This window comes from Jatropha curcas, chromosome 11 (assembly GCF_041381405.1).
Source record: "Jatropha curcas cultivar XTBG-Jc1 chromosome 11, XTBG_Jcur_1.0, whole genome shotgun sequence".
Classification (NCBI taxonomy): domain Eukaryota; kingdom Viridiplantae; phylum Streptophyta; class Magnoliopsida; order Malpighiales; family Euphorbiaceae; genus Jatropha; species Jatropha curcas.
In genome coordinates, this window is record NC_143161.1 from 14,136,933 (window position 1) to 14,153,288 (window position 16,356).

The 16,356-nt window shown below is 30.9% G+C and overlaps 1 protein-coding gene across 1 annotated transcript; it reads left to right on the forward strand.

Annotated features, from left to right (window-relative positions):
• Positions 1-1,026: 1,026 nt before the first annotated feature.
• Positions 1,027-12,959, forward strand: LOC105641613 (ubiquitin family protein). The gene is made up of 7 exons (XM_089716540.1): positions 1,027-1,374; positions 2,119-2,251; positions 8,137-8,213; positions 8,296-8,374; positions 8,453-8,562; positions 10,629-10,693; positions 12,595-12,959. The coding sequence occupies exons 1-7, from the start codon at positions 1,216-1,218 to the stop codon at positions 12,686-12,688; spliced, it is 717 nt and encodes a 238-aa protein (XP_089572666.1). The 5' UTR covers positions 1,027-1,215; the 3' UTR covers positions 12,689-12,959.
• Positions 12,960-16,356: the final 3,397 nt, after the last annotated feature.

Consider the following 16,356-nt stretch of genomic DNA (forward strand, 5'->3'; position numbering starts at 1 on the left):
TTTTGCATGACTGTTTGAGTTATGTATTATTTATTATTATTCACCGAATTGGTGAAACTAACCCACCATTCCTTAAATTTCTTCCAGGAGGTAGACACTGTATTAGTTCAGATAAGCTCTGCTTCTTTTTTCGCAAAGTTAAAGTAGAAATTTCTAGTTTAATAATATTTGAGTATACAGTATTGTGTATAAGAATGTATTCATCTTTATACTGAGCTCCGTAGATAGAGAGTCATGTATTATAATTTCCCATGTAAGAATTATCAATATGTTGTTCAATAAACCTGTGAAATTTTCTAATTGATTTTCTAAAAGTACGATTGACTCAATTTGCCCATATTATGGATGATGTGAATGATATACGAAATATAAGCTCAAGTTATGAATTATTTGAAAAATGGAAGCTGGGCCAGAGATATGATTTGACAGTATGATTTAATAATGTCACATAATGAGCTTATTGTTTTTGGAATCGGCTTTAAAAAAATGGATTAACGTGAGTTAGGCTTACTACGGGTCTCGAAGCCTTAAGTTTACCTGGCCCTAGTGCCAGCCATGCCAACGATTTTGGGTCGTGACAATCATATATTAAACCTGCCATATCGCTTTTGTTTTTAAGTATTGTTATTTTATTTTATAATTATATTTTTTAAAGTAAATTTAATTTTTATTTTTATTATTATTATAATTAGTTAAACTTTTTTATTAAATTGGACTTTATATTTATATATGTTGAGCTTATATAAGTTAATAGAAAGATAAAAAAATTATATATAATTTTTTTATCTTTCTATAAAAATTATTTCGTATTTGAAAATCATATATTTTTAATTATATAAAAATATATTTAAAAATATTATATATAAAAATTCAATTAAATCATCCGATTCAGGGAATTCTTTCCTTTACTGATTCAACGATAGATCCCATTATTGGAACATAGGTTATCAGTATTAAATAATTCAGGCTTTACTTAATCCCTGCCAGTACTAGGTTAAGTACTAAGCCATTTAACAAGTTATATGACTTTTGGTCGAGCCCATTGGAACATTACTCCCACGAGCCTGTTACGAGTCGGAAAGAGAAAGTGAGCTGAAAATTGTAAAAAAAAAGAACTGCTAACTTCAGAGAAGAAGACGAGGAAGAAGATTTCTAATTAAGAAAAAAAAGAAAGGAAAAGAAAAAGAAAAGCGAAAATCAAATCCAATTAGAACAATGGCAGAGATTGTGGAGGAAGATATCAATCAAAGTACTAGCGGCAGCACCAGTAGCGAAATCGATAAATATGATGATAAGAAGAATTTGGTGGAGATCACTCTCAAAACCATTGGCCCTTCTCCTCCATCTCGCCTTCTTGTTCCCTCTCGCATCAAAGTACGCCTCTCATCTCTCTCACTCTCTCTGTCATGCTTTTTTTTTTTTTTTTTTGTTTGGTTTTGCAATTTTTAGGGTTTTTCATATACCCTTTTATGTATCCTAATAAAATTGATATTCATTGATCAAGAGAAAATATTGTTGCTTAAGTTAAAGGATTAAAGGTATAGGAAAATATCTTTATTTAATTTAATAAGTTAAAGGAAAATAAACAATTAGGCTAGTTTGCGTATATTCTTGTGCTATGGATTTATGCCATGCCTAAATTTAAATTATTGAGTAATCAATTGTTAAACAGTAATAATCTCTATTTTAATTCATGCTCTCATTTGGATGGTTGAAGTACCCTCTTGTATAATTGCACTGGAGTTAGTTAAATAGTTAATATACCTTGAAGTGGAAAATGTTGAATGTGAGATTTATGTTATAAAGCATGGAGATTCTTATATTGCAATTATGCTAGAACTTTGATGAGATAGATTCTTCCAACAAATTTTTGTTTTACATCTATATATGGTTGCTTTATACCTATGACCATGTTGTTCCTGTATCAGTGGTACTTTCTGCAAATTATCTTTAATTGTTGATATGTTTTAGAATTCAGAACAGAAATTTTTAATCTTCTTTTATGTTGAAATATTTATATGGGCCACATTTGAGTTTTTCCTATGAAGTTCACTAAAGATATTCAAAATGCTTCTCTTTATGAATCTCTAAAGCATTTTTGTCTTTCGATCATAATAGGTGCATGATTTGAGAAAGTTGATTTCTGAAAATAATCATTTACCAATTGAGAAATTGAGGCTAATCTTGCGTGGAAAGGTATTACATGATAGCAGAGATGAAGATGATATACAAATTCAACTCAAGAACAGTGGTATGCATCTTTTGATAACATTAGTTTCTTTTTTTTTTTTTTTTTTTTTGTTGAATTGTTATCCTATTCCTATATGAATTGTCTGCAGAAGGAGAATCATAATATCTTAGAATTCATGCTCCTAGCAGAATTGATGTTGGAGTGTTAGGCTTTGTGTTCCTTTTCTTCAGATTTAGGAAAATCAAGAGAATTACAGAAATATTGTAAAATTTAAAATTTTTATAGAAGTTTTGAGTTCATTAAAAATTCCTAATTATGTTGATGTTATGTGTTCTTCAGTTGAAGTCACGTGATATAAACAAAAAAGAGGTCCAGGAATAACCAAATTGTCCATAAGGATATTATGAAAGCATGTCTATTTTCGATCGTAATTCTTAAGTTCACTTGCATCTTCATTTTGTAATCTAATTGAATTACATGATAGTATGTAGTTGGTCCACATATATTTGTTTTTGTACTATTGATTTAGGTGAATTTTGATAATCTCGAGTTCAGAAAAATGAGTAGATGCTGCAGCATCAGGTTTCATTTTCTTAACAGTTGAGTTTGATTGTTTCTTAGCTTTTCATGCCTGGCTGTTAGCTTAGCTTAGTATAATTAAACAGCATGTCAAGAAAGAGAATATTATATTAAAAGAGAAGATTTTTAAACACGAAATAAATCTACATTTGAGGCGCCCATATATTAACACTCGAAGAAATCAAGTACTTATTTAGATGAATTTTAATAGTCTTAAGTTCACAAAAATGGGTAGTTGTTAGAGCATCAGGTTTCATTTTCTTAACAGTCGAGTTTGGTAGCCTTCTTAGCTTTTCATGCCTGGCTTTTACATAGTTTTAGATCTTTTATCTGGCAGCAGAGTGAATGGTGCACTGGCGCATGTAATTAAACAGCATTCCAAGAAGGAGAAGATTATTTTAAAAGAGGGAGAATTTGGAGAACAAAATAAACCCACAATTGAGGTGCCTACGGCTATATATTATATATAGCATTCAAAGAAACCAAGTAATAGGAATTCTAATAAGTTTGGATTTTTGCCAATGATAGGGAACTAATATCCAGCATCTTAAGAGACCTCACTCCGCCATTTGCTAGGGTGATGTTGCACTGCTGCATTAAAAGGATGCTTTCCCTAAGGTTCTCTTAACATAGGTGAATTAAGAATTTTATAGCCTTTTGTGATTCTTGACAATATGATAGAGTAAAGAACAGTTCCAATATCTGTAAATTAAATGGCTGAAATAGAACAAGAAAATGGAAGAGAATGTGAAGAAAGAAGAGAGAAATTGTATTAGATTGATAGGACTGAATCAATAACAATGGATTGTCAATACAATAATCTCAGTAGTCTAAGTGGAGAAAAGAAATACAAGAGATAACAGAAATCTTGTAACACCCGCCGCCCGATCCCGAAAGACCCAACGGTGGATGCCACATTTGGTGCCGGAGGCACTGTCCTAACCTACATATAAATCAAACAATCATATTATGAATTAGAAGTGACTTAGTATTCACAAGTTTAGCAAGTAATAGTATTTTGTTTTGAAAATGATTTGGGAGGATCCTACAGAAAAACTGCAAGAGTTTCCCCTAAACATAGAAGTTGCCAAACATATGAATACAAAGCACTCCCAAATTCAAACTCCAAAACCCATCAAACTCCAATAACAACACAATAGCACTTCTATAATTTCATAACTCCATAGTTCCTCAATAACATTATAATAGTCATCACTTAAATACATTATAATATTCATCACTTAAATACATTCATTTAAATATATCAACGTCTAATATTCTAACCATTAAATAAGTTCCAAATTTATCTCCCAATATATACACCAAAATAATTTACAACAATATGCTTAAGTTATAAATTAAATAATACAGTCTCCAAAAATGTAATCGTTATACATGCCATAATTTTTAGTTACATAAAATACTAATCAACTATCAAAAGATCTCTTCAGCTCTGATGCTACTTTTCAGGACTTTAAACAGCAAGCACAATCTCCAACCTGCGCGTGATAAAATCAACGCGCTGAGTATAAAACTCAGTGGTGCTCATAAAACACAACAAACCAATGTTGTGATGACAACATACTTAAAAAAAAAATCACTTATATACATAAAATCATTAAATTTGAACATGCAGTACATATGTACACCAACACATCATGCTTTAGAAATTCATTTGATATCATAAATAAGTTATGGTAAACTACGAGTTATTAACATAAAGTGATATCATTTATTTCACTTCCTTAAAAATATGTTACAAGGGCTCACATACACTTAGGAGAAAAAGAAGTAGATAAGTTTTCATAGCTTATTCATAATGGCCTTAGGTCGCCAACCTTTTCATAACATATAGAGCGCGTCCGCCCTAACATAAGACACCTACGTGCCTAGCATATGATCATAGCTTCTTATCATAATGGCATCAAATGCCGAGCATGCTCATCATACATAATAAAATCAAATCATGCATCAAATCCACACCAAGTATATTAGAGCTCAAAAACATTTCTCATAAAATTCATTTTCTTTAGTCTTCTCATAATAAAAACTTAATTTAAACTTAAGTAATTCATAAAAATTCTCATACTTAAACAAAATGACTTAAAATAGAAAAATTCCAGCATAAAAATAACATTGACCCTTGCTGTGTTTTTAAAACATAACTTGAGTTATGGGTCTCCAAATTAAATGAAATCAGAGTCATTAGAAAGCTAAGACAAAATTCTACAAATGTTATGAAGGGATCACAGCCCAGATCAATATGGAAGATAACAAAACAAAGCTAGGAACACAAACTAACAGACCAGACCTGATTCAGCAGAACCAAGTCCATTGTTTATTGAATTCCTACTAAACCCCACACTCAAATTAAACCAATCCAGAACGAGAGAATTCTCAAGACACAGGGCAACAACTTTTATGAAGAACTCAGAACCTAATCTTGTCAATATAGTGGTCAAAATGGGCACTGAATTCAATGATGCATGTGGCCCGACACAAACAGAGTCAGTTTGGGTGTTTCAGCCATAAGTTGAGTTATATATCTCCAAATTGGACACAAGAGGATGGGTTGGAAAGCTAAGAGATAGACCTACAACTTTTATGAAGGACTCAGAGATAGATGGAAATTAGAAAGGATTGAAAAATGGTCCTAAATCTCACTCAAAATCACGTTTTTCCCAAATTCAGTTTACTTTAGCCATGAAAGGAACATGAACCCCAAAGATACAAGGTAGAAATGTCTACCACAACATAAATACTCATCAAACATCATCCAAGAGCATGTAATGGCAATCAAAATTCAACAAATCAATCATTTCATACAAAATCTCAAAAATATATACATAATAGCATAAAGGCACAAAATCAAAATTTTGAGTAAGGTAAGTGTGTTTATGAACACTAACCTTCAAAACAAGCTTTAACAAGCTTTAATCAAAGCTTCTCAAGCTTTGGTCTTGCCCTTAACTTTGTTAGAAGGTTCTCCACCCTCTACATGTAAGAAACTCAAAATCAAACAAAGAAAACAAATAAAAGAAGTAATTGGAGCATGATTAAGCATGTATATGCTAAAAGACAACTCTAAACCCAAAAATAATGAGATTATCATAAAATCACTTACTTGACCCAAGTAGGAAAATCACCAAATTCCTTGAAATTAGTCACCAAAAATGACTTCTCTAGCTTCACTCTCTAAGATTTAGTACTTAAATCAAGTTGGACGGGTGAATTTGATGTGTTTACTTAGTAAGAATTGAAGAAAATGAAGAAGAAGAAGAAGGAGAAGGAGAAGTGTAGGAAAAGGAGAAGGACAAAGTGTTGCTCAATAATAGATGGTTGCCTTTAATAAAGCAACTAAGGGGTATTTTGGTCTTTTCTCCAAATATTCTCCAATTAAATTCCTTCAAAATATTATTTATCTCCACAAAACTCTCTAATTTATTCCATAAAAATAATTCCTCAAATTTTCTCCATAAAAATAATTGCTCAAATTTCCTTACTTAATATAACACCATAATTCACTATTCACTAATTATCTAAATTCTCCAAAAATATTCCTTACTTATTTTCTACCCATAAAAACCATGCATACATGCTCCAAAAATGTTAAATAAAATATAAAACATAAATAGTAATTTTTCCGGACCAAAAATAATACCAACTTCCGGACCGGTGGTACTATTCACAGACCTGTAAACTACTATTGAAACATAGGAAAAAAAAAATGGGGCGTTACAAATCTTGATTCCAAAGACACCAAGCCAAGAGCTACAGCTCTCCAACAGAATAATTTGTCCAAAACGATTTCCAAAAAAAGATCCTCAGCCTTCTCCTCACTTGCTTTCTTGTACTGGCGTGATACCCTCATCATAACTGATTGTGACAGGTGTTACATTCTCATTCCTTCAATTATTCCCCTGTTTTCTTGGATCACTCACCAAATTAGCAGCAGTCTTTGGCCTTCTTGAGTAACCCTTAAAGGGCCTGGGCTCATTTCTATCACAATATTAGTGTCTTACTTTCCTACTCTGGTGTCTTAAAGGTTTTTATTAGACAGCTAGATTTGTCAAGATTGAAATGTCACTGACCTATCCTATCTTTTCCTTCCAAAGTTGACTAGGAGGTGCCAATACAAGACATGGATACTCTATGATAAAAAGTAAATATTGATGTGGCAAATCTTAAAAAAACTTGTACTATGGCCATGGGTAGGATACATCTATTTGATATACATTTTTGCATGTGTAGCTCATCCTCAAATATTTAAGCATTCATTCAATTCAAAAATGACAAGACAAGCTATCTATTAAGGTGCAAAATTTTTCATTTGTTTGTTCTCATTCATTGTGAATATGAACTATAGTAAATAAATAAAGCTAAAAGAAATACACGCTATTTCATTTGGTTTCTCTTATTCATGCTGTAAATGCACTCATGTATTCCTTAGGATTTTTCATTTTTAGGACATGGCATCATTAATTCAATTTAATTTTTTACCATGGTATGTTGTATATTTACATTATGGATAGCTGGAACGTGGATAAAATACTATTGTCGTGCATATTTGGATACTCATGTAATGCATTGGCAGAGTATTTAAGGAGTGCCAGTGGTTGACAGGTGTCAGTTTTGGCTATGTCACATACAGTCTCTTTTGAGAAGCTGTGGAATTATTTATTAGCTTTTCTGCATTTTTGATAGTTTTATTAGTCTAGATTTGCCATAATATAGGGCCTGATGTTATTTTCAACACTGCTGCTTGACTTGGCTGCTCTTTTGGTCTCCCTGCTGTTCATTCTTCATGTCATGCTGCTATCATGTGGTATGCATAACAACTACTACTCTTAACCAGGGAACCCTGAAGCACCCTTAAACTAACCTGTCTTTTATTAAATAATATTGTTTTCTTTGTATTGTCTTTTAGTTCATTTTAAAATGTTTATTAATCATAAGGTTCATTATTTTATCTTTTGGAAATTGTGGTAAAATTTTAGATGCTAACTTTGCTTCATAGGAAACTATTTCTACCCAACAAAAGAAAAAGTGTAAATTATTCGGCTATTCTGATTCAAACAAATACAAAGAGTTGTAGATTTGGACAAGCAAGATCTAGTTTATTGAAGTCCTTTATGTGACTGCCGAAATAAAATTAATTAAAAAATTCCGATTATCATATTCATGCTTTATTTTTAATATCAATATTTGTATTGCTCGGTGCTACATTACAAAGAATAGGTAATGGACTAGCACAACATGTTATTTTTTCTGATTAACATTCAGTAAGTATTATATTAGCTTCTGCAAAATTTTATAACTTTGCCTGTCATTTATCTTCTGATTTATGTTCTCTGTTTGCTTTCTAGATTCGCTAATTGTTGCTGTCAAACCAAATCCACCAGCTAAACATCTTCGCGATGGATTTGATGATGATGATGACTTGGTATAACTGAATAAGTAATGCTTAATGGTTTAAGATACTTAGATTATATGAATTGTACTCAAATTAGTTTTTGAGTCTGCAGAAGTTTCAGTTGCCACAATCAACAAGTCGATGGAAGAGAAGGTTATACTTTTTTCTGCATGATAAATTGAAGCTTCCAGGTAATCATCTGGTGAAATAGCTTTTACATATTTAAGTAACAATCTGCTGATCATTTTTGTTTCCTATTTCAATGGTAGGTATCCTTTTGATGGCACTTTTTTCTCTCAGTCTCAAGGTGTGGATCCTGATTATTCTATGGTTCATTTTGGCACCTGTTGCACATAGATGGGATCTTGGACCTTTATATGTAAGTTGCTTGTCTCTGTGCCCATTGTTTATGAATACATCATATCAGTTTTATTTGTTTAGTAATTACTTTGTTTAGGAATTGAAAAGAGGTCATTGTAGCAAACACATCTTTATTTCAGAAAATAGGCAGAAAACTGTAGCTATACCATACAAACCCAACATGTTCGTGTTCCACAGAATATCTTACTGTTTTGCTGCCACTAATTTAAAATGATTGAAGTAACAATGCTATTTCATGGAGGGTGCTTTAAAATCACGCTTGGCTTCAAACTCTAAAATTGTTTTGATCAATGCTCGAGTAAGATCTAGCTCTAGTTACTTGGCTTTGTTAATCCCAACCTCATACAATTTTCAATCAGGCTAACTACTAAATTTTTTTGCCAATCCAGTTTTGGGTTCTATTGAAAAATATGAGAAATTGGTTATTTTCATTGGAAGTACCTGAAGTATAGGGGTAATCATTTAGTGGGGTACCAACTTCAATTTGTCACTTTAAAATATCCAATTTTATATTTTTGTAACAGTAAAATGCCTTTTAACGCAATTGCAATTTTCCGTTGGTCGGAATGCCATGTAATTAACACCTGGCTCTGTTTAAATGAAATTTTTTTTTCTAATTTTTCTCTCTCTTCCAACTCACCCGCATCCATTACCCTCTCTCTCATGTTCTGCAACTCCTCTTTTTTTTTTCCTCTTTCTTCCTTTCTATTTCTCTTATTTTCTTTTCAATCCCCACTAAACAAACACTATTGCATTTTCTTTTGTACATTAAATCTCTTATTTCTGCATTTTTCTTTTGGCAATCTAAGATCAGAATCATCTGCTTTATCTTTCCTTTTCATTTTTTCTCTCGCTTTCCTTTTCTTATCTCCCTTTTCTTTTTTTTCCCCTATTTCTTTTCTTTCTTTCCCGTTTCAGCTGCTGCCGGATTAATGCTCAGATCCCAGTGAAGATATTTCCTTTTTCGTTCTCTCTCTCTCTCTCTCTCTCTCTCTTACCTTTTTTTATCTCTCTTTTCATTTTTTTTATGCAATTTATTTTCTTCCCATTCTGCTTCAACTGCTGCTTGATTAATGCCCAAATTTGATGTAGATTGATTTTGATATGGAAATCTAATGAAGATTGATTTTTCCAGGATTCGAATCCCATGAAGATCGACTAATATGGTTTCCATGATTAGAAATTGATTTTGATATGGAAATTAAAAGAGTACAAGACAAAAATAGAAGATTAGGAAAAGAGAAGGAGAAGTCGATCAGATGTTTAAGCTTTAGAATAGGTTCTTCAATAGTAGTCAAATAATTATTAATTCTCTTGTACAATCTGTTTGTTGAGATGAAAGAGAAGGAGAAATCGATTTAGGGTTCATAAAGCAAAAGAAAAAGAGAGAGAGCGTGAGAGAAAGAGAATGAAGGAGAAGTCTAAGTTGGAAGAGAGAGAAAAATTAGAAAAGAATTTTCATTTTAAAAAAAGCAGTGTTAATTACGTGGCATTTCAGCCAACAGAAAATCTCAATTACATCAAAAGGCATTTTACTATTATAAAAACATAAGATTAGGTATTTTTAAGTAACAAATTGAAGTTGGTACCCATTAAGTGATTACCCCTATAATTTAGGTCATTCCAGTGAAATTAACCCCTATTTCTTACTGTTTTGCTGCCACTAATTTAAAATGATTGAAGTAACAATGATATTTCCTGGAGGGTGCTTTAAAATCATGCTTGGCTTCAAACTCTAAAATTGTTTTGATCAATGCTCAAGTAAGATATAGCTCTAGTTACTTGGCTTTGTTAATCCCAACCTCATACAATTTTCAATAATCAGGCTTAACGACTAAATTTTTTTTGCCAATCCAGTTTTGGGTTCTATTGAAAAATATGAGAAATTGCAATGGAAAAAAATACAGGGATCATACTGAGGGGACTATAATGCGCGCAATGTTGCATGATATACTCTAACCATATTACTTGTATTTTCTGTGTGATAAAAATTTCTTTTATTCATTTTTAATTACTATTTCTTCCATCTTGATTTCTTGTTACAATGTATTTTCACTTCTCCAGATACTTGGCACGGGTTTTTCCATCATCTTCTTTAATCTTGGACGGAGGCAAGCTGGTGATCTCAGGTATATACACTAATTTCATAATTGTTTTTCTTTTTGGAAGTTGAGGAGCACTGAAACAGGATAGTGATCACTACTGAAATGTGGAGACGTACATCGGGTAGGGTTGAGCAAACGGTCGGTTGGGTTCAGTTTGGTTTTAAGCCTAACCGACAAATTTGTGTAACCGAATCGAACCGATTAACCGAACCTCTCTTGGACGATTGACCGAACCGAATTGAAATGGGTCGGTTCGGTTCGGTTAGTAGTTTTTCTCACCCTTAACATCAGGTACCTGTGAAAAATGCCATTACATGTGAACCTGTTTCATAATTCGCTACCTATATCCATCTAACATTGATTTAAAATTCGCCTTGCTACTCATACCTGTCCCCAAAACCCATTTAATACTACCCGGGTACTGAGCCTGCCCAAATTTGATAGTTTTTAATATATTTAACTAGTAATTTACTAAAAAATTTTCCTTTGATAAAATTAATAATTTATATTTGTTGTAAAATTAATAATCCTATAAATATCTAAATTTATATTTTGTTTAATAAATATTATACAATTTAGGTAATAATGATAATTATTGATTTCATATTTATTTATAGGTAGTAATAGTTCTAGAGCTACTTTTGTTAATGCCAGAGCCAAAACCTTTAATTAGACAACATTGCCCTTCTTCTTTAGTTCCCTATTCCAGATCAAGGTCCTCTAGTTCATTCATAGGCAAAGGAAGCCAACATATATATATACCTTTTTTTCTTGTTCATCAACAAAGGAAACTAAGCTATAGCCTTATGAAGTCAATTATTTGCTTGTAAAAATTGGTCGGTGGCCTCATTAGTTAAGGAATTGGACAGACTAGACATTTTTTTTTTCCCTTTTCTTTCTATTGAAGACACCCTGAAATTAAGAATAAGATCAAAACACCATTGTTTATTTATGGGTTGTCTATCATTAGGCATATTTCAAAAGTATTGTTGTTGTAGACACAAGTTTAGAATCTAACATTTATGAATAAAATCCAAGTTGTTTTCTTTGAAAATTGCACAATTTGTGAAAATATTGTTCCTTTAGTTTCTCCCAAAACATGAACTTGCAAATCAATAAAATTACTACTTGCATAGGTACAGTTTTTCTATATTTATTAGAACTGGTTTTTTGGAAATATTAACAGAATTTTTTCTTGAAAATTTTGCATTGGTTCATCCATTCCAAAACTTATTTCAGTATTGAAGTAAATGTTGAAAATTTTTGAAAGGCTTTTCTTCTTCCTTTAAAAGTTAGTAAAATGGTCAGAACTTCTTTGGCTTTTTGAGGCTTAGAGCAAAAGCTTCTTTTTGATACACGGTGAGAACACAGAAAGAATTAAAGTGCAATTTGAAGAATGACAATTTTGTCCAAATAAAATTTTTAGCTCTGGCACTAACTAAAGCAACTCTGGGAATATCACCGCCTTATTTATTCATATAAATAGATTCAAGTAGCAGGTGCAGAAGTATTAAACCCATATCCTACCCAAATTGAAATGGACAATCATTTTTGAACTTACACCATTTCAAACCTATTTATTACACAAGCCATGTATTAATCGGATCATGTAGGGTAGGGTACCCAAAAATGCCTTGTTCATCCGTAAACTTCGAACTCGATTGTTTCATACAATAGTTTTCTTTCAATCTTTTCATTCCCGATTACTCTTCTTAGTCTTACAGTGTCTGTCCTTAATTAACGTTCTATCATCCAGTGGTTTTCTTGCTTTCCTGCTTGTCTGTCAGTGTATCATCTTCTATATCTTCTTCTGATATTTGCAATATAAATGGAAATGCTATGCAGCATTTGAATGAAGGCGTGTTGGCTAACTAAAATTAGCTGTCGGATTTCCTAGCTTACATTATTGTTTTCTGATGATGCAGTGCATATTCTATCTTCAATGAAGACTTTAGGGAGCTACCTGGGACCCTCAATGCGGATCGTCTGGATAGAGACATTCGAGCGGGTCAGCTTTGAATGTTTCACACACCACTTATCATTGTTAAAGCATCTCAATGTGTATTCACCAACTGCAGAGATATGATGACCTGTGAACAAAATCTCTTCAAACTTTCTATCCACCCTTCAATGGCTTACAGTGAGATCACAGAGTTTACCATTCCCCTGTACAGTAATTGTAACAATTCAAAACAATTTGAACCTCAATTTTGTAAGCTTTAATAGAATTATATTATTTTTGTAATATATTTTGTAGGTATTGAATTTATTTATCTAATAGTTTTAGTGATGATCTTTGCATGATTATGTGAAATGGTGGATAACTCTTCTTAATAAGGTGTTGTATCTCTCAAATTTTCTGGTAAAAATTGTTACTCTTCAAATCTCTTTCTAGGCAATTAACTTTCAATCTAAAAGGTTTTGAATTCCTAACAGTTGCACGAGGCAAATGCATTGCTTAAGCCTAGAGTTTAACCTCTGAGATACTGATAATCCAATTTTTTCAGTTATAAACTTTCAACAGACAATTATTATAAACTTATTTTTAGTAACTATTATGGAAACTCACGTTCAGGTGACAATGATATTATTGAACTTATTTTCTCAGTTTTTAAATAATTGTCGCATTTGAGTTTTCAATAAGTTACAATAAATTATTGAGTGAATTAATTATATTATCCGTAATTTATTTAAGTTATAATAAATTATATACAAAAGGTAAAAATTAAAAACATAATTTATTGTTTCATTACAAAGGTGAAAATTGGGAAAATTAATTTATTATTTATGAAATTCACAAATGTGTGACAAGTACATGTTGTGGGAATATAGTACTTTTTAAAATGTGATAAGTATTTGAGGTATTTTTTTCAAATGTAATAAGTATTTGGGACAGAGATTAATTTTTTTTAATAAATTGCTATTCTCAAAATTCCATGCTAAAAAAAAGGTTTTCATATTAATGAAATTCCAGCCAAAGGCCCATTGGCCCAATCGGGCTGCATGGTGATGTGAAAGTAAGTGTTTAGAATACGATAATTGCTATGGAAGCATACATGACGAATTTTATTTATTTATTTATTAGATGTTCAATGGACCAAAATCATATCGGGGGTAAACAATAGGAGTAGCATTTCCATGACTCATCAAATTAGTGATAATATGATTAAGAGGTCTCAAACTTGAAACATATAAGTATAGGTTTAAACTATAAAAATACCTCTAATTATGCGACTTATTGCAAAATCATCCTAAAACGACTTTTATACTTGGGATACCTTTATTTAGAAACTTAGATATATTAGTACCCTAATTTAAAAGTCAAACTATAAAAAAAAGATTAAAATAATATTTAATGTGGAACTCACTGCTTTACTTTGAGTTAGCTTAACCCAATAAGGTCAAAACTTATCATTTAAATAGAATTCCGTTAAACCAAATAGATTAATAAAATTATGAATTATCTAGATCAATTAGATGTAGTATTCTTCCCTTTCCTTGCTGAATAAATGCTTGAGATTATTCATTGCTCTGGCATAAAGAATCTTATAGAAACGTGTAAACACTAAACAGAGTATTAAAAACAATACATGTAAGTTTCAAATTAGGTGATTTATACCACCATTTTGAAATTCATTTTACAAGAAAGTGTATTTAGATCATGCTTATAGTTCTCTGAGATGCATTACAGAGTTAACAGTTTCACTTAGAGAAAGAGCACTTTGGATTAGTCATCAATAAATGTATGGAACGGATGCCACTGTAGTCAATTCTTAGGAAATGGAGTATCAGATGGGCTTTCATCATTTCATTATCAAAGATGACACCTAGTATTGTTTTTCATAATTTCGTTTTACTTCTCATGTTTTAACCATTTTTCAAATGTTTGATATTTGTTTTTTTAATCCTTTGGGTGAGTTTTTATTTTGGGTGCGGTTTCGCTTCACTGAAATTTCTAGTCTAAACAAGAATCACAAACAATTACAAGATATAAGGAGCAAACTAAAGGTAGTAGAGTGAAGCGAAAACGAAGTAGAAAGTATGAGAATAGCAAGTGAAAAAATTTGGGCAAAGTCGCAACCTGAGATAAAGAAAGGAGAAATAAATGTTAATCTATTTGGATTAAGGGAGTTTTATTTAATCGGTGAGTTTTAACTTTTTTGGATTAAGTTAACCCAAGGTAAAATAGTGGGTTCCATGTTAAATATCATTTTAATTCTTTTTATAATCTGATTTTTAAACTAAGTTGCCAATATATCTAAGTATCCAAATGAGGTTATTCAAGATACAAATGTCCTTTTAGAGTGATTTTGTAATAAGTCGCATAGTTGAAGATATTTTTATAATTTAAGTGATAAGTATACTTGAACAATTTGAACTTTATTAAATGATTATTAAAATAAATATAAAATAATAATAAAATAAAAAAACATATAAGAATTGAAAAATAAACAGATTCAAGGCGTATTCGATTCATACAAAAAAAAAAGTTCCCCAGCCTTTCAATGTGTTATTGCTATTGTCTCGCTTCATGCAACGATTGCAATGTCTTATACTCCCTCCAATCTAAAAATATAATTTATCTTTCAATTTTGATTTATTCTAAAATATAGTTCATTTTTTTTTTTTTTTTGGCATTATAGTTAATTCTTAAATTATCTATTATACCCTTATTAAATTTTATCTTGTTTTCAATAACCATCATTAATTGTTACTTATTATTTTAATATAATAACTACTCATGTGTTATTGAGATGTGCATAATTGAAAAGTTATATGGATAAAATTGTCATTTAACCATAATAATTGCTACTTTCTTAATCTGTGTGAAAATAAAAAGTGGACTATTTTTTTTGGAACGGAAAGAGCATTATTATAGATTAATTGACTTAGGCCTTGTTTATACCTCAGTAATTAAAGGTTAAGAAAGTGAATTATAAAACATTATTTCTCTAAATATTTAGCTAACAATTAGTGACACAACCAAATATTATTTAATTATTTTATTAATCTAAAAGAACTATTTATTAACTATTTTGTTGTAGTTAGGATTGTTTAAAATCAAATCGGTTGCTTGATTTAGATTTTAAACAGTATTAATTAAGGATTAAATTAATATTTTTGGACATTTACAATAGCTACAACTTCTAAGCATGTTATGATAATTTTGTAATCCACATACAATAGTAAACGACACAACATAAAATCACAGATTTTGCTAATTTTATAATATTCTCAAGTTTTACTTTCACTCATCTAACACTTCAACATATAAAAATTATTTCTATTACACACTTTAATTTAGAAAATTAGATCAATTGCACACTAATGCATAATTTAGTGGTAAATGCATATACGAATTGATAATAGATTCAGGTTTAAATCCCCTTTTTCTAATAGTCAAAAAAAAAAAAAAAAAAAAAATCAATGAAACACTTTGTATTAACTGCACTAACTCCCAAAATCTGATGCTGCTGGTATAGAAATGCACGTAATGTTATTAAAATTCGTAACTAAAATAATAAAGTTTGAGAAGTAAATTAAATATTTTCACCGCCAAGAGAATTTGAGGCGGGACCTTTTATCATTTTGCTTCGCAAAATTTGTAGTGGAAGAGGGTTGAGTGTTGTGGTCTCTCTATTTATTGCAGAATTAAATGTGGCATATGGCTGAGGCCAGAGGGCATG

What these genes read in the sequence shown, in the direction of transcription:
- LOC105641613 (XM_089716540.1), top strand. Translation starts at nt 1,216, where the DNA reads ATGGCAGAGATTGTGGAGGAAGATATCAATCAAAGTACTAGCGGCAGC. An exon ending in TTGTTCCCTCTCGCATCAAA is followed by an intron (nt 1,375 to 2,118) that starts GTACGCCTCTCA and finishes CGATCATAATAG; the next exon opens with GTGCATGATTTGAGAAAGTT. An exon ending in TTGATGATGATGATGACTTG is followed by an intron (nt 8,214 to 8,295) that starts GTATAACTGAAT and finishes TTGAGTCTGCAG; the next exon opens with AAGTTTCAGTTGCCACAATC.